Source organism: Dipteris shenzhenensis, chromosome 29, assembly GCF_047967505.1.
Source record: "Dipteris shenzhenensis isolate YYH24624 ecotype China chromosome 29, Dip_SZ_1.0, whole genome shotgun sequence".
In the NCBI taxonomy this organism is placed as follows: domain Eukaryota; kingdom Viridiplantae; phylum Streptophyta; class Polypodiopsida; order Gleicheniales; family Dipteridaceae; genus Dipteris; species Dipteris shenzhenensis.
In genome coordinates, this window is record NC_141624.1 from 28,827,951 (window position 1) to 28,846,074 (window position 18,124).

General features: G+C 41.6%; 1 protein-coding gene across 2 annotated transcripts; it reads left to right on the forward strand.

Moving 5' to 3' along the window:
* Positions 1-14: 14 nt before the first annotated feature.
* On the forward strand, positions 15-15,931 carry LOC147882678 (uncharacterized). Of its 2 annotated transcripts, none has more exons than XM_087400964.1 (3): positions 15-415; positions 616-880; positions 15,450-15,565. In XM_087400964.1, the coding sequence occupies exons 1-3, from the start codon at positions 172-174 to the stop codon at positions 15,469-15,471; spliced, it is 531 nt and encodes a 176-aa protein (XP_087257090.1). In that variant the 5' UTR covers positions 15-171; the 3' UTR covers positions 15,472-15,565. The 2 variants fall into 2 exon arrangements, with proteins under 2 accessions (XP_087257090.1, XP_087257089.1); XM_087400963.1 differs by having other exon boundaries at positions 17-415; positions 15,505-15,931.
* The last annotated feature ends 2,193 nt before the right edge of the window (positions 15,932-18,124 follow it).

Genomic DNA, 18,124 nt, shown 5'->3' on the forward strand with positions numbered 1-18,124 from the left:
CCCATAAGAATCTCGTTGGATCTATCCATAACTAATAACAAAAAATAATAACAGGGGCCATGCTAACCTTCTCTGTATCGTTCCAGTTTTATCAGATTGTCATTTTGAGCAAACTCTGTTCTTTCATCGTCGGCTTCTTCTTCGTCGCCCTTGCTCTTCTGCTCTGTCGCCATGGATCCTTCTCCCTCCACAGCTCCCAAAAGCCTCTTCTTTTTTGATGATGATGATCCTCTTCCTCAGCCCCCCCCTCTCGATGATTCCCACGACTGGCCCCATTGCGACCCCCCAGATGAGACGGATGACTACTCTCCAACAGATGAGTTCCGTGACCTCGACGAGCTCCAGTTTCTCAGCGTCGAGGGTATCGATAAGCAGCGGCGACGGATTTTGAGGATCGTGGGCAAGTTCTTTCCTGGTATATGCCGCTACGCATCTTTTATTTTCGAACTTCAAAGGTAAATCTTTCCGGTCTGTGAGAGATGGGCAGCTTTGCGTGGTGTCCTTGGAAGAGAACAACGGGGTAAATTTTGCGTGTACGCTTAAGTTGAGTCCTCGTTTTCTTTTTTGATGTTTCCTTGTGCGAACAGCTTACGTGGTGTTTTGAATTGTGTGCAGCTCCTGTCGTTGATAACTCGCGACTGAAGGATTATGTCCTGCAAAAAGTCTCCAGGGAACTTTCGGGCGAGCAATTTTGTGTTGCTTATTTTCATTCGCGGGTGACTAGGAAGGATAATTGTCCCGGGATCTTCACTTTGAGGTGGATTTACGAAGCATTGCCACAGGAGGACCGACAGAGGCTGGAGGCCGTGTATTTTGTGCATCCAGGGCTTTTGTCATGGAGTATCTTGGGAACCGTCGGGCGTTTTTTCTTAAGCGATGGGTAAGACTCTGTTCATACGTCCATGCATGTTTGTGTCTATTGTGAAAGGATCGCTTGTGTACATGCTCAGCATAAGGCCAGTGTACGCTTATTAATTGTTGGGCCTTTTTGAAAGAACAACCATAATGTTTTGCACTCGTTTTAGGTCACTTCAGTAATGGAAGAGAACCGGGCAGGCCTGCTAACAAACACATTGTGTGCGATAGTGCTATGGGACCGCTAAAATGTATTTTTGCCTCTTTGTAGAAACGATACATAAGTGTAAAGGGCCATTTAGCTTTTTATGTTTTAAATAAGAGAGAGAGATAGAGAGAGATTCTAGTTTTTTGGAAGATTTTGTTTCTTGACATGCTTGTTTATTTTTGCTTAGTCACCTACTTAGTTTCTTCTTTCTTTCTTGTTTTCTTTCTCTATTGTTTATTTGATGTATTTTAGTAAGCACTGGGTTTGCCCAAGAGACTCCGCGGGTCTTTAGAAACCCAGTATAGCTGCTTATGCTTGGGCACTGATGACAACATAAGTGTTGCTTTGCTTGCCAAGTATGACTTCCTTGGGTTTTTCATAAAAGTTTTTGTTTACCTCTTTTTTCTTCTCTTTCATTTTCTCTTTTATATTCTTTGTAGATTTTTGATCTTTAGAACAACAAAAAATCTAAATTTGTATGGTTGGACTTATTCTAGTCTTACAAAGGTATACTTTATTTCAGCAGATAAAATCTGAATTTGTAACAAAGGGTGACTTTAACTTAGGCCAAAAGTCAGTGGAAAGGCCTTTATTGGTTTGCAAGTGTTTTTCCTTTCTTTAGGGGATACCATAAGTTGCCACGTGGAATCCTAAGAGGTAATCCCATATGCAATATTGCTTTGTACTCACCTAGGCCATACCTATATAAGGGCCCTAGTTGTACTTGGCATTCATTCATGATTTGTACTCATTTCCATGCATGTTTGTGTCTATTGTGAAAGGATCGCTTGTGTACATGCTCAGCATAAGGTCAGTGTACGCTTATTAATTGTTGGGCCTTTTTGAAAGAACAACCATAATGTTTTGCACTCGTTTTAGGTCACTTCAGTAATGGAAGAGAACTGGGCAGGCCTGCTAACAAACACATTGTGTGCGATAGTGCTATGGGACCGCTAAAATGTATTTTGGCCTCTTTGTAGAAACGATACATAAGTGTAAAGGGCCATTTAGCTTTTTATGTTTTAAATAAGAGAGAGAGATAGAGAGAGATTCTAGTTTTTTGGAAGATTTTGTTTCTTGACTTGCTTGTTTATTTTTGCTTAGTCACCTACTTAGTTTCTTCTTTCTTTCTTGTTTTCTTTCTCTATTGTTTATTTGATGTATTTTAGTAAGCACTGGGTTTGCCCAAGAGACTCCGCGGGTCTTTAGAAACCCAGTATAGCTGCTTATGCTTGGGCACTGATGACAACATAAGTGTTGCTTTGCTTGCCAAGTATGTCTTCCTTGGGTTTTTCATAAAAGTTTTTGTTTACCTCTTTTTTCTTCTCTTTCATTTTCTCTTTTATATTCTTTGTAGATTTTTGATCTCTTACAAAGGTATACTTTATTTCAGCAGATAAAATCTGAATTTGTAACAAAGGGTGACTTTAACTTAGGCCAAAAGTTAGTGGAAAGGCCTTTATTGGTTTGCAAGTGTTTTTCCTTTCTTTAGGGGATACCATAAGTTGCCACGTGGAATCCTAAGAGGTAATCCCATATGCAATATTGCTTTGTACTCACCTAGGCCATACCTATATAAGGGCCCTAGTTGTACTTGGCATTCATTCATGATTTGTACTCATTTCCATGCATGTTTGTGTCTATTGTGAAAGGATCGCTTGTGTACATGCTCAGCATAAGGTCAGTGTACGCTTATTAATTGTTGGGCCTTTTTGAAAGAACAACCATAATGTTTTGCACTCGTTTTAGGTCACTTCAGAAATGGAAGAGAACCGGGCAGGCCTGCTAACAAACACATTGTGTGCGATAGTGCTATGGGACCGCTAAAATGTATTTTGGCCTCTTTGTAGAAACGATACATAAGTGTAAAGGGCCATTTAGCTTTTTATGTTTTAAATAAGAGAGAGAGATAGAGAGAGATTCTAGTTTTTTGGAAGATTTTGTTTCTTGACTTGCTTGTTTATTTTTGCTTAGTCACCTACTTGGTTTCTTCTTTCTTTCTTGTTTTCTTTCTCTATTGTTTATTTGATGTATTTTAGTAAGCACTGGGTTTGCCCAAGAGACTCTGCGGGTCTTTAGAAACCCAGTATAGCTGCTTATGCTTGGGCACTGATGACAACATAAGTGTTGCTTTGCTTGCCAAGTATGTCTTCCTTGGGTTTTTCATAAAAGTTTTTGTTTTTCATTTTCTCTTTTATATTCTTTGTAGATTTTTGATCTTTAGAACAACAAAAAATCTAAATTTGTATGGTTGGACTTATTCTAGTCTTACAAAGGTATACTTTATTTCAGCAGATAAAATCTGAATTTGTAACAAAGGGTGACTTTAACTTAGGCCAAAAGTTAGTGGAAAGGCCTTTATTGGTTTGCAAGTGTTTTTCCTTTCTTTAGGGGATACCATAAGTTGCCACGTGGAATCCTAAGAGGTAATCCCATATGCAATATTGCTTTGTACTCACCTAGGCCATACCTATATAAGGGCCCTAGTTGTACTTGGCATTCATTCATGATTTGTACTCATTTCCATGCATGTTTGTGTCTATTGTGAAAGGATCGCTTGTGTACATGCTCAGCATAAGGTCAGTGTACGCTTATTAATTGTTGGGCCTTTTTGAAAGAACAACCATAATGTTTTGCACTCGTTTTAGGTCACTTCAGAAATGGAAGAGAACCGGGCAGGCCTGCTAACAAACACATTGTGTGCGATAGTGCTATGGGACCGCTAAAATGTATTTTGGCCTCTTTGTAGAAACGATACATAAGTGTAAAGGGCCATTTAGCTTTTTATGTTTTAAATAAGAGAGAGAGATAGAGAGAGATTCTAGTTTTTTGGAAGATTTTGTTTCTTGACTTGCTTGTTTATTTTTGCTTAGTCACCTACTTCGTTTCTTCTTTCTTTCTTGTTTTCTTTCTCTATTGTTTATTTGATGTATTTTAGTAAGCACTGGGTTTGCCCAAGAGACTCCGCGGGTCTTTAGAAACCCAGTATAGCTGCTTATGCTTGGGCACTGATGACAACATAAGTGTTGCTTTGCTTGCCAAGTATGTCTTCCTTGGGTTTTTCATAAAAGTTTTTGTTTACCTCTTTTTTCTTCTCTTTCATTTTCTCTTTTATATTCTTTGTAGATTTTTGATCTTTAGAACAACAAAAAATCTAAATTTGTATGGTTGGACTTATTCTAGTCTTACAAAGGTATACTTTATTTCAGCAGATAAAATCTGAATTTGTAACAAAGGGTGACTTTAACTTAGGCCAAAAGTTAGTGGAAAGGCCTTTATTGGTTTGCAAGTGTTTTTCCTTTCTTTAGGGGATACCATAAGTTGCCACGTGGAATCCTAATCCCATATGCAATATTGCTTTGTACTCACCTAGGCCATACCTATATAAGGGCCCTAGTTGTACTTGGCATTCATTCATGATTTGTACTCATTTCCATGCATGTTTGTGTCTATTGTGAAAGGATCGCTTGTGTACATGCTCAGCATAAGGTCAGTGTACGCTTATTAATTGTTGGGCCTTTTTGAAAGAACAACCATAATGTTTTGCACTCGTTTTAGGTCACTTCAGTAATGGAAGAGAACCGGGCAGGCCTGCTAACAAACACATTGTGTGCGATAGTGCTATGGGACCGCTAAAATGTATTTTGGCCTCTTTGTAGAAACGATACATAAGTGTAAAGGGCCATTTAGCTTTTTATGTTTTAAATAAGAGAGAGAGATAGAGAGAGATTCTAGTTTTTTGGAAGATTTTGTTTCTTGACTTGCTTGTTTATTTTTGCTTAGTCACCTACTTGGTTTCTTCTTTCTTTCTTGTTTTCTTTCTCTATTGTTTATTTGATGTATTTTAGTAAGCACTGGGTTTGCCCAAGAGACTCCGCGGGTCTTTAGAAACCGAGTATAGCTGCTTACGCTTGGGCACTGATGACAACATAAGTGTTGCTTTGCTTGCCAAGTATGTCTTCCTTGGGTTTTTCATAAAAGTTTTTGTTTTTCATTTTCTCTTTTATATTCTTTGTAGATTTTTGATCTTTAGAACAACAAAAAATCTAAATTTGTATGGTTGGACTTATTCTAGTCTTACAAAGGTATACTTTATTTCAGCAGATAAAATCTGAATTTGTAACAAAGGGTGACTTTAACTTAGGCCAAAAGTTAGTGGAAAGGCCTTTATTGGTTTGCAAGTGTTTTTCCTTTCTTTAGGGGATACCATAAGTTGCCACGTGGAATCCTAAGAGGTAATCCCATATGCAATATTGCTTTGTACTCACCTAGGCCATACCTATATAAGGGCCCTAGTTGTACTTGGCATTCATTCATGATTTGTACTCATTTCCATGCATGTTTGTGTCTATTGTGAAAGGATCGCTTGTGTACATGCTCAGCATAAGGTCAGTGTACGCTTATTAATTGTTGGGCCTTTTTGAAAGAACAACCATAATGTTTTGCACTCGTTTTAGGTCACTTCAGAAATGGAAGAGAACCGGGCAGGCCTGCTAACAAACACATTGTGTGCGATAGTGCTATGGGACCGCTAAAATGTATTTTGGCCTCTTTGTAGAAACGATACATAAGTGTAAAGGGCCATTTAGCTTTTTATGTTTTAAATAAGAGAGAGAGATAGAGAGAGATTCTAGTTTTTTGGAAGATTTTGTTTCTTGACTTGCTTGTTTATTTTTGCTTAGTCACCTACTTGGTTTCTTCTTTCTTTCTTGTTTTCTTTCTCTATTGTTTATTTGATGTATTTTAGTAAGCACTGGGTTTGCCCAAGAGACTCTGCGGGTCTTTAGAAACCCAGTATAGCTGCTTATGCTTGGGCACTGATGACAACATAAGTGTTGCTTTGCTTGCCAAGTATGTCTTCCTTGGGTTTTTCATAAAAGTTTTTGTTTTTCATTTTCTCTTTTATATTCTTTGTAGATTTTTGATCTTTAGAACAACAAAAAATCTAAATTTGTATGGTTGGACTTATTCTAGTCTTACAAAGGTATACTTTATTTCAGCAGATAAAATCTGAATTTGTAACAAAGGGTGACTTTAACTTAGGCCAAAAGTTAGTGGAAAGGCCTTTATTGGTTTGCAAGTGTTTTTCCTTTCTTTAGGGGATACCATAAGTTGCCACGTGGAATCCTAAGAGGTAATCCCATATGCAATATTGCTTTGTACTCACCTAGGCCATACCTATATAAGGGCCCTAGTTGTACTTGGCATTCATTCATGATTTGTACTCATTTCCATGCATGTTTGTGTCTATTGTGAAAGGATCGCTTGTGTACATGCTCAGCATAAGGTCAGTGTACGCTTATTAATTGTTGGGCCTTTTTGAAAGAACAACCATAATGTTTTGCACTCGTTTTAGGTCACTTCAGAAATGGAAGAGAACCGGGCAGGCCTGCTAACAAACACATTGTGTGCGATAGTGCTATGGGACCGCTAAAATGTATTTTGGCCTCTTTGTAGAAACGATACATAAGTGTAAAGGGCCATTTAGCTTTTTATGTTTTAAATAAGAGAGAGAGATAGAGAGAGATTCTAGTTTTTTGGAAGATTTTGTTTCTTGACTTGCTTGTTTATTTTTGCTTAGTCACCTACTTCGTTTCTTCTTTCTTTCTTGTTTTCTTTCTCTATTGTTTATTTGATGTATTTTAGTAAGCACTGGGTTTGCCCAAGAGACTCCGCGGGTCTTTAGAAACCCAGTATAGCTGCTTATGCTTGGGCACTGATGACAACATAAGTGTTGCTTTGCTTGCCAAGTATGTCTTCCTTGGGTTTTTCATAAAAGTTTTTGTTTACCTCTTTTTTCTTCTCTTTCATTTTCTCTTTTATATTCTTTGTAGATTTTTGATCTTTAGAACAACAAAAAATCTAAATTTGTATGGTTGGACTTATTCTAGTCTTACAAAGGTATACTTTATTTCAGCAGATAAAATCTGAATTTGTAACAAAGGGTGACTTTAACTTAGGCCAAAAGTTAGTGGAAAGGCCTTTATTGGTTTGCAAGTGTTTTTCCTTTCTTTAGGGGATACCATAAGTTGCCACGTGGAATCCTAATCCCATATGCAATATTGCTTTGTACTCACCTAGGCCATACCTATATAAGGGCCCTAGTTGTACTTGGCATTCATTCATGATTTGTACTCATTTCCATGCATGTTTGTGTCTATTGTGAAAGGATCGCTTGTGTACATGCTCAGCATAAGGTCAGTGTACGCTTATTAATTGTTGGGCCTTTTTGAAAGAACAACCATAATGTTTTGCACTCGTTTTAGGTCACTTCAGTAATGGAAGAGAACCGGGCAGGCCTGCTAACAAACACATTGTGTGCGATAGTGCTATGGGACCGCTAAAATGTATTTTGGCCTCTTTGTAGAAACGATACATAAGTGTAAAGGGCCATTTAGCTTTTTATGTTTTAAATAAGAGAGAGAGATAGAGAGAGATTCTAGTTTTTTGGAAGATTTTGTTTCTTGACTTGCTTGTTTATTTTTGCTTAGTCACCTACTTGGTTTCTTCTTTCTTTCTTGTTTTCTTTCTCTATTGTTTATTTGATGTATTTTAGTAAGCACTGGGTTTGCCCAAGAGACTCCGCGGGTCTTTAGAAACCGAGTATAGCTGCTTACGCTTGGGCACTGATGACAACATAAGTGTTGCTTTGCTTGCCAAGTATGTCTTCCTTGGGTTTTTCATAAAAGTTTTTGTTTTTCATTTTCTCTTTTATATTCTTTGTAGATTTTTGATCTTTAGAACAACAAAAAATCTAAATTTGTATGGTTGGACTTATTCTAGTCTTACAAAGGTATACTTTATTTCAGCAGATAAAATCTGAATTTGTAACAAAGGGTGACTTTAACTTAGGCCAAAAGTTAGTGGAAAGGCCTTTATTGGTTTGCAAGTGTTTTTCCTTTCTTTAGGGGATACCATAAGTTGCCACGTGGAATCCTAAGAGGTAATCCCATATGCAATATTGCTTTGTACTCACCTATGCCATACCTATATAAGGGCCCTAGTTGTACTTGGCATTCATTCATGATTTGTACTCATTTACAGAAATAGAATACACAGCAAGAGTTCCATTCTCATTGGGATTGATTCCTCCTGTCCTTGTGCAGCCCCTCACAAGTTTCTGTTGTAGGTCTAGCCCATGACCTTCCACTCTTTTTTTTCCTAATATATAAGGTACTTCATTAGGATTATATAAGTCTCAATCCACCCCCTACTATGTACTTTTTGATGTGACATCTAATCCTATCTACTCTCCCTTCCTCCTTCCTGCCTACACTCACTCACTCTCTCTCTCTCTCTCTCTTCCCTACTCCCTTTCAATCTCTCCCTCTCTTTTCTACTTCATTCTCTCTCTCCTACCCTTTTCCCTCCCTCTTCCTCTCTCTCTCTCACTCTCCTTTTTGCTTCTCTATCTCCCTTTCTCCAAATCTGTCCCTACCCCTTCTCTACATTGGTATCAAAGCCCTTTCCTACGGCCCTGTTTCGGAACTAGCTTCAACGTTAGGCTGTCAATGCCAAATCCTGCCCAGCCAACGTAAATCTGTCAAAGCTCCTATCAATGCCAAATCCTACCGTACGATGCATGTGATTTCTGGCAGAACGTGGAGCATTTGCTGGCTGCAATGAATCCCAGCTCCAAGCATCGTCAAATTTGCTGGCCTTTCAATTGGTAAATCCCGAGGGCTGTGGCACCAAATTCCAAGGGCTGAAGGCATCAAATTCCAAGGGATGAAGGCATCCTTCAGACCCGTGCGACGTGCATCTAGAGCTGTGTGCATCTTGACGTGCGCCATCAACCGTGCGACGTGCAAACCCTTGTGCATTCCGACGTGCGCCATCAACGAGACCAACAGCCTGTTCATCAAATCTTCGAGACGCCGTCCTATTCCTCGCCCTCGCCGCCCTCCCGTGCTTGTGTGTCGCCCTAATCGATGCCGTCGTTGCTCCGCTTTTTTTTTCTTCCCTGCAAACCTTAGCCTACAAGGTTTTCTACCTAGGTTAGACTAACAAGGGTTGGGTTCGTTTGGTTAGGTTAGTGCTAACTAGGGTTAAATGGTCTAGTTAGGTTACCTTAGGTCAATGTCGTAACTGTCTTACCAGCCATAGGTTAGGAGTCCTAATCGTCTTACGTGACTTATGGACCCCCCCTCCGGAAAAAAAAAAAAAAAGGAAGAAGAAGAAGAAGAGGGTAAACAGTTCACTTTCGGTCTCTTTTTAAGGGCCTTTCAGAGCCCGTTTGGAGCCATTTTGGCTCCGTTTCGAAGCTTCTTCGGCGACCTTTCTTCTGAGCCTCTCCATCGACATTTTCGTGTTTTCCACAGACTATCTCAGGGCTCATTACAGCAGGGTTTTGTTAACCATTTCTCCTTGCCTATATTCCAAATCCTCTCTCCAGGGCCAGTCACCATGGCACCGAAGCATGTCCCTCATGATATATCGCATGACACTGATGAGGTTGCTCAGTATGAGCAAGTGCCTGCCACAGTGGTTGCATCCACTGGTGGTGCAGAGGTTCCTTCCACTCAGCCTCTCTCTCCTACATCTCGGGAAGTGCAAGCAGCGCAGACGCAGTTTTTGGATGCCCTTTCCTCTATGCTCCAGGGTGCTTTCCTCCAGATAGGACAGGAGTCCGGCCAGCAACTTACCATAGCCATGGCTATGCAGGATACGGCTCTTGTTCAGATGGGACAGCAGATTGGTAAGCAGATCACATTTGCCATTGCTATGTAGGATAAGGGTAAGCAGCCCGCACCCCAGCGAGGGGACCATTCAGACAGTCAAGATGTTTTGTCTGCTCCACGCAGGGGTTTTATGGCAGATGCCCGTCGTGCCTATGAGCTTCAGTCTTCTGGACCATTGAATGTACCCCAGCTTGGGGATTATTTGGACATAGATGATGCATTTTCTGTGCCATAGAGCACCTTGCAGGATGTGAGGCCATCTTTTGGCTCTCAGCTTTCTGCATCTATGCAGGCTGAGCCATCTCTTTTGGGCCGACCCATTGGTGTGCATCCGGCTAGTGCTTCTTTCACCGCACTAGCGAGTATGCCTGGAGTTGGCTTGGGTTTATATGGCATCCCACACCCTTGGGAGAGAGGTCAGTCCTCTTTTCAGCCCCTTGGTATGCCATCATTTTGGAGAGATGCATTTGGCAGAGAGACCCAGCTCGGAGTTCATGCACCTATTGCTCCGCCAGCGAGCACATATAGCCAGACGCAGCCAGTGCATTAGATGTAGCAGCTTCTATGCAGCAGGGGGTTCTTGGTGGGCAGCAAGCCACTTTTGATGACATGTTGGCAGATTCTTTGCGTTCATACAGGGCCCTACCTGATCAAACTTGAGATGCCCTTCTCCGATTATGTGAAACTCAAGCGTGATGATGCCCGCACTTCTGGAGGTTACACACACAAGAATTATGTAGCCAAGGATATGAAGGACAAACTCACAGTGCATAAGTTTAAAGGGGACACTCGCACTCCCAATGAGTTGGAGGAGTGGCTCACGAAGCTGGAAGACTATTTCCGCTTCTACCCCAAGTCTGAGGAGGAGCGCATCATTTTTGAGGGGTTTCATAGAATTGATGGTCACTACATTTGTATCTCCACTTGTATTGGATCAATACTTGGCTGAATTTTATGCCTTGTCACAGACCGATACGGTCCAAGAGTACTTGCAACGCTTTTGGAGGCTTTCCCTGTGTGTGCAGGACGTATCTGAAAAGGGAAAGCTGCTGCGTTTCATCCATGGGTTAAGTTTTTCTCTCGCTGCAGATGTGAAGGCACATAACCCTCAAACAATTGAGAGGGCAGCTTAGCTTGCAGAAGTATTTGAGCCTAAATATGCTGGCAAGCACAGAAATGCTATGGGCAGCTCGCATGCTATGACACTGAGTCGAAGCCTAAGTTTGCTGAGTGGACCGACAAGAAATCTGCAGCAGCACCATTTCCTCGCTTTCCTACTGTCTTGGGTAGTAAGATGCCGTATGCCAGGTCTTACAGGTATCCTGATGCCAAGCTTGGAGGCAAGCCTACTGCTGGAAATGAGCAGGCTGACATAAAACAGCATACACCGGCAATAATGGACAGCAGAAAGAAGGCCAACTTATGTTTTAAATGTGGCGAGAAATGGACTCCTGAGCACAAGAATGTGTGCAAGATGCGCAACAATGGTACTGCCAAACTCAACATGATCATTGACCTCTCAGACGATGAGGAATTGTTTGATGCTCCAGGTTCTTTGGATACGTCTGAGGATGAGATGGCAAATACACATGATGCAGATGAGGCTCGCTCCTGACACTGGAGCCACGAAGGGCACCGACTTTCCTTTTGATCCTGGTGGTGCTACTGCGCATGACACTCATGCCTCACATTCGTATGAGACTCTGCCCACTGGTAGCATGAGAGGCCGAAGGCCAACACTCTTTTCTGTGGAGCATTAGGATGCGGTACCTTTTTATGCACGTGAAGATGTAGGTGGTAATGCTCCCGTGAATGAGGATGAGGTTTATTGGGATGCCCAGCCAACACTTTATACTATTTCCATGCATGCCTTGATGGGTGCCAAAAGTGCTGATACTATCAGATTAACAAGGATGATTAATGGCAGGATTGTGCATGTGTTGGTGGGCAGCGGCAGCACCCACAGTTTTGTTAACTGCAAGACCTTACAGAGGGTTGGACTGATTGCTACTGAGATAGACCATGGGCTGAGAGTAGAAGTGGCCAATGGACAGCAAGGATTAAGTTCTCTGATGACTATACTTTTGCAGGTGATCTCTTGGCACTTGACATGGGTTCAATAGATGTTGTCCTGGGCTGTGATTGGTTGCAATCATTGGGGAAAATCAGCATGGATTTCAATGCCTTAACACTCAGCTTTGTCCACAAGGATGGATCAGTTACATTGCATGGTATTACAGCGCCTAAATTGCAGGTAATTTCAGCAAGGCATTTGGCCAGAGAGCTCAAGAGGGGCAGCGCCATATATGCATTAAATTTGTCAGTAACTAAAGAGGGTGGCACTCCCCGTGTTGATGATTGTGATATGCAGAGATTGCTCTTAGAGTTTGCAGATGTGTTTGCTGATTTGCCATCACAGTTGCCTCTGAGAAGAGATGTAGATCATGCCATAGTTCTGGAACCTGGCAGTAAGCCAATCAATAAGGCCCCATACCGACTCTCTAAGGTAGAACGGGAAGAAGTGGCAACTCAAGTGAGGGACTTACTTCAGAAGAGTTTCATCACTCATAGCACTTCTCCTTTTGCATCCCGTGTACTCCTGGTGAAAAAGAAGGATGGTTCTTATTGTATGTGCATTGACTACAGAGACTTGAATAAGGTCACCATCAAAAACAGGTTTCCAATTCCCAGGATAGATGACCTATTTGATGAACTCAAGGGTGCTCAGTTTTTCACTACATTTGATTTGAGGTCCAGCTATCATTAGATTAGAATGAAAGCTGGGGATGAGCACAAGACAACCTTTCGCACAGAGAGGGGACTGTATGAGTTCAAGGTGATGCCTTTTGGATTGACCAATGCACCAGCTACTTTCCAGGCACTCATGAACAAGATTTTGCAGCCTCTCCTTTTCAAATATGTGCTGGTATTTTTTGATGACATCCTCATTTACAGCAAGGATAAGTAGGAGCACATCAGACATGTCAAGCAAGTGTTGTAAATTTTGAGGTTGCATCAGCTTTATGCTAAAGCCAGCAAATGCACTTTTATGGCACAAGAGGTTGAGTATCTTGGTCACATTGTGAGCAAGGATGGCATTCGAGTGGATCCTGCAAAGGTGAAATGCATTGAGGACTGGCCGCAGCCACACAACCCTACTCAGTTGAGGGGATTCCTAGGTCTTGCTTCCTTCTACAGGCGCTTTATTCGCAAGTTTGCCAAGAGGGCAGCCCCTTTGACAGATCTTTTGAAGAAGGATGCTTTTATGTGGTCTACAGATGCATAGCGCAGCTTTGAAGACCTGAAATTCGCCCTCACTCATGCTCCTGTGTTGGTATGCCCTGATTTTGCACGTACTTTCATTGTGGAGGCAGATGCTAGTGGCAAAGGATTAGGGGCTGTGCTAAGACAGGAACACGGGGTAATTGCTTTTGAATGCAGGAAATTGGATGCCAAGGAACTAGATTATCATGTGTATGATCAGGAAATGTTGGCTATCCTCCATGCTTTCGAAAAATGGCACCACTACCTGTATGGTAGCAAAATCAAGGTTAAGCTAGGACACTCAGGTATTTCCTTATGCAGCCGAACTTGTCAATGAAGCAGAAGAGATGGCTGGCTAAGGTTCAGTCTCATGATTTTGACATCGAGCACAGGAAAGAGAAAGAAAACGTGGTTGCAGATGCCTGGGCTTGCAGTTTGTCTGCCATTTCTACCATCTACCAGGAGTGGATTCATGGTATTCAGGAAGAATACATGCAGGATTCTAAGGCAGCTTCCATATTTGTGGAGTTACAGAGGCCATCGAGCTAGGGGCATGCTGAATTTAAGCTGCATAATGGGCTGTTGTGGTGCAAGGACAGTGCAAGGACAGAATTTATTTGGTGCCAGATTCAAAGTACCGACTGCTGGTCTTACAGGAAATGCACTCATCTCCTATGGCAGGACATGCGGGTATTACTAAGACATATGAAAAGGTCAATCAGAGCTTTATCTGGGATGGCTTGTGGCGGGATGTAGTTAAATTTGTCAGTGAATGTTTGCCCTTCCAGCAAAATAAAGTGGACAGCCGGTTACCCGCGGGTCTCTTGCAGCCATTACCTATTCCAGAAGGCAAATGGACTCACATTGCTATGGATTTCATCATAGGGTTGCCTTCCACAGAGTGGGGATGGGATAGCATTTTTGTGGTGGTTGACAGAATGACAAAGCAGGCCCATTTCATACCCACTAAGACGCATTATTCAGCATCACAAGTTGCTTGGCAGTTCATCGAGCATGTTTTTAAGCATCATGGTTTCCCCCAGGAGATTGTCAACGACAAAGATGCAAAATTTATGGGTCACTTTTGGCAGCAATTATTTACAGCAGTGGGTACTTCTCTTACACCTAGCACTGCTTACCACCCTGAGATGGATGGACAGTGAGAAAGGGTGAACAAATGGGTGGAGAAGTATTTGAGGCATTTCTATCATGACACACAGAAGTCTTGGGATAAGTGGTTGGCACTCTGAATTTTGTTACAACAGTACCAAGCACATCTCTATTGGCATGAGCCCGTTCGAGGCTATGTATGGATGCACAGTGGGTATGCCATCTTTAGTTGCAGACATGGCTGTGAAAAATCAGCAAGCAAGAAATGACTTGGAGAGTATGGATGCCCTTTTGCAATTGGCTAAAAAGAATATGCAGGATGCCCAAGCCAAGCAGAAGAAGTATGCGGATGAACGCAGGGGGTATCTGTCTTTTGAAGAAGGGGATTATGTGCACTTCCGCCTCCATAAGAACCGTTATGCCTCGCTGAAGGGTAACACCAACACGAAGCTTGCTCACAGGTATTACGGTTCTTACAGGATCATTTGCAAAGTTGGTGAGGTGGCGTATGAGTTGGAGCTACCCATGACCTCCAGGATTCATAATGTTTTCCATGTGTCCTTGCTGAAGCCACATGTTGGACAGCATGTCCAAGTCCTTTCTGAGCTACCACCTATGGATGAGGAGGGCCACATACTCTATGTTCCGGAGCGCATCATGGGTAAACACCACAGGACTGCTTCTAACTGCATACCAATACAACAGGACTGCTTCTAACTGAAGGTAAACACCACTAAATTGGTAGAACATAATGGAAATAGGGCAGGAAAGTTAGAATAGTGAAGTACCTTATGTATAGGAAAAAAAAGTAGGAGTGGAAGGTCATGGGCTGGACCTACAGCAGAAACTTGTGAGGGGCTGCACAAGACAGGAGGAATCAATCCCAATGAGAATTCAGCTGAGTAATGGAACTCTTGCTGTGTATTCTATTTCCGTAAATGAGTACAAATCATGAATAAATGCCATGTACAACTAGGGCCCTTATATAGGTATGGCCCAGGTGAGTACAAAGCAATATTGCACATGGGATTACCTCCTAGGATGGCAACTTATGGTATCCCCTAAAGAAAGGAAAAACACTTACAAACCAATAAAGGCCTTTCCACTAACTTTTGGCCTAAGTAAAAGTCACCCTCTGTTACAGAATTATGATGCCTGATGTTGAATTTTAAGGTTGTGACCCCTTTTCTGAGCTGTTTTGTCTTATTATTGAGGCTTCAGACATGTCTTTTTTCAAATAATTGACAATCTTTAAGTTTAATGACCTCATTTTGGTAACAATCTTTGCATTTTTCGTTGCCAAAGTTTCATTTTTTCAAGCATCTGTGCAGCATCTCTATACGATGTTACTGACACTTTTGAATCTTGATCTTCTTGATAAAGCAGATTATATCAGAAAGTGAACTACATCAGTCGCATAGAGTTTCTTTGGGATCATATCAAGAAAGGGCAACTTGAAGTACCAGAATTTGTTTTTGAACATGATGAACAGCTTGAACATCGGCCCCTGATGGACTATTGGTTGGAATCAGATCCACTGGACTCATATGGCATGTCTGGTTTAGGGCCTCGTCAAACTGCAAGATGGGCCCCGTGATGTTTGCTGCAGAAAGGACTGACAGTATCTAGAAATAGCAGCAAGTGAGTATTTATTCAGTATGGAGCTCATCATTATCTATGGCAATGTACTAATACATTGATGGATCACCTAAGCTGTCGGTTATTCTTCTGTATAAAGGTGTGACAGAAAAATCTTCCATGTATGTACAGATACTGTCATGCAATTATCTGTATTCTGATGTTTATTGCTGTACTAGCAGTGTTGGCATTCTGGTTGAAAAAGCTGATCAGCTGGCCTCGGGTTATTCGAGTACACAACTGGATGCAATAATGATTATGAGTGTGTGCGCGCGCATGCATGTATGCGCGTTCAAAGTTTGGTCATGTGGGTGCGGGTGGTTTGGTTGGGTCTGTAGGAGGGTGATTTTCCCCATTTTTTTGTTTCAATGTATGTGCAGCGCACCAAGGTGCAATAGTGGCGTTTGTGTCACTGTGGGTGACTTAAGTTGACAGCATCATGTGCAAGGGAGGTTTTGCCTTTAGTCAATAGGATCATGAACCAGGACAGCAGCTTGTCTGCTATTAAGGCGATTCTCAAAAGATAAAGAGCTTAAGGATCTCATCATTATGTCACAACACAGATAGTGTGCCAGCTGACGGTAATTATGTGGTTTGTGTTCTCAGAGCGATAGAAACAAGGAACACTGAAAACTCTCGTTTTGGCCAGAACTTGTGTATGCAGAATGACACTTGGAGTTTTCTTTTCATCGAGGACCATTGCAGGTGAAAGCTGAAGCAACACTTTAAAATGAAAATCATCTAGGCCTTGCCTTCAACAAGAAACAACGAAACATCAGTCCCAACCACTAGCCATTTTAAAAAAAGCACTGCTATTTCCTATATTTCCCAGTGGTCTTTTGTTGTTGGGCAAGCCTTAAGCGAGGCAATTTATGATTGAAGACTCTACCCCTCACCCTTCGTTCCCCTTCTTCGTCATCTTCTTATCCTCCTGGGCCTCCTGCTGCTAGTATTGCTGCTAATTCTGCACGTGGTCCTGCTCTTTTTGCTCACTGTGTTGGCTCTCTCTCTCTCCATAAAGAAAGGATGATTCTTTATGGCCGATTGTTTTTCAAATGACTTCAAACAAGAGAGAGTTTTCAGCATAGTGCTTTTGGGTCAGAGCTATCTAAACTTAGTGTGTTGGATCTAAGTTTAGATAGTGTGTTGGATCCAACACACTATCTAAGTTTGTGAAGGGAGAGAGGAGATTACTAGGAAAAAACAGCGAGAAGGCCTCCGAAAACTCCTGCCGCCTTTGACAACCGCACCTATTATGCCTCTGGTCGTGTCGTGCTTCCCTCATATGAAGAACCAAATTCATTCTGACCCTACTACGGTTAACATAACTGATGACAATCTTTTGTTTCTCTCTTCCCCCTTGTTTTCCTTTTCCTATGGTAGGGATGTCGCCTGACGTTCTGATAGAATGAGGAATGCCCGGGGTAGATTCACGGAAAAGAAACTGTGTTTGTATATAGGGAATGCCTTACGTGAGAAAGCTAGAAATCTGTGTTGTCGGTACTACTATAACAAGGATGCCTAATGCGAATGTACAAAACCCAAAAAGAAGGATCTGTGCAGTGGTTACTCCCCCTCAAGAGGAGATGCTTGGTGACGCTTGTACATAGCGAATGCTTGATTTAGGGGAACCAGGAAAGTACGCAGTCATTGTTGCCGGAGAAAGATTAAACCTTGGTGGCCTGAAATGCAATCTTTTTCGTCTAGTGAAACAAGCACTAATATCCCGATTAAGCCAGTAAGAGCTGATTTTTCCCATTAAAGTGCTTCTTCAATAGCTTAGGAAATACCTTGGGGATTGGGAAGAAGAAAATCATTTGTACAAATTCGTACATCCATATTCTAACAGATTGAAAATTGTGAATACGTGAAAGGATCTAAGTTTAGATAGTGTGTTGGATCCAACACACTATCTAAACTTAGATCCAACACACTATCTAAACTTGTGTTGGATCCAATACACTATCTAAACTTGTGTTGGATCCAATACACTATCTAAACTTAGATCCAACACACTAAGTTTAGATAGCTTTGACCCAAAAGCACGATGACGAAAATTCTCTCTTGTTTGAATTCAGGAATGACATTTTGAAAAACAATCGGCCATAAAGAATCATCCTTTATTTAGGGGTAGAGAGAGAGAGAGAGAGAGAGAGAGAGAGAGAGAGAGTAGTAGAATCCATTGCGTACAAAGCATTTAATGTCAATACAATTAGCAACTAGTTGCTCTCCATTACTTTTTGGATTTGCATGGGACATTTTCAAAAAATATGCCATAAACAATCCTTCCTTCTTTAAGTCTGAAGACAATTTGATGATGATGATTACATGGGAAAAACTAGTGATGCAACAAAACACGTGGGGACTC

Excerpts from the sequence above, each read along its gene's own strand:
- LOC147882678 (XM_087400963.1), top strand. The coding sequence starts at position 172 with ATGGATCCTTCTCCCTCCACAGCTCCCAAAAGCCTCTTCTTTTTTGAT. Across the intron at positions 416-615 it reads CGTGGGCAAGTTCTTTCCTG|CTCCTGTCGTTGATAACTCG; the intron begins GTATATGCCGCT and ends AATTGTGTGCAG. Across the intron at positions 881-15,504 it reads CGTTTTTTCTTAAGCGATGG|ATTATATCAGAAAGTGAACT; the intron begins GTAAGACTCTGT and ends TTGATAAAGCAG.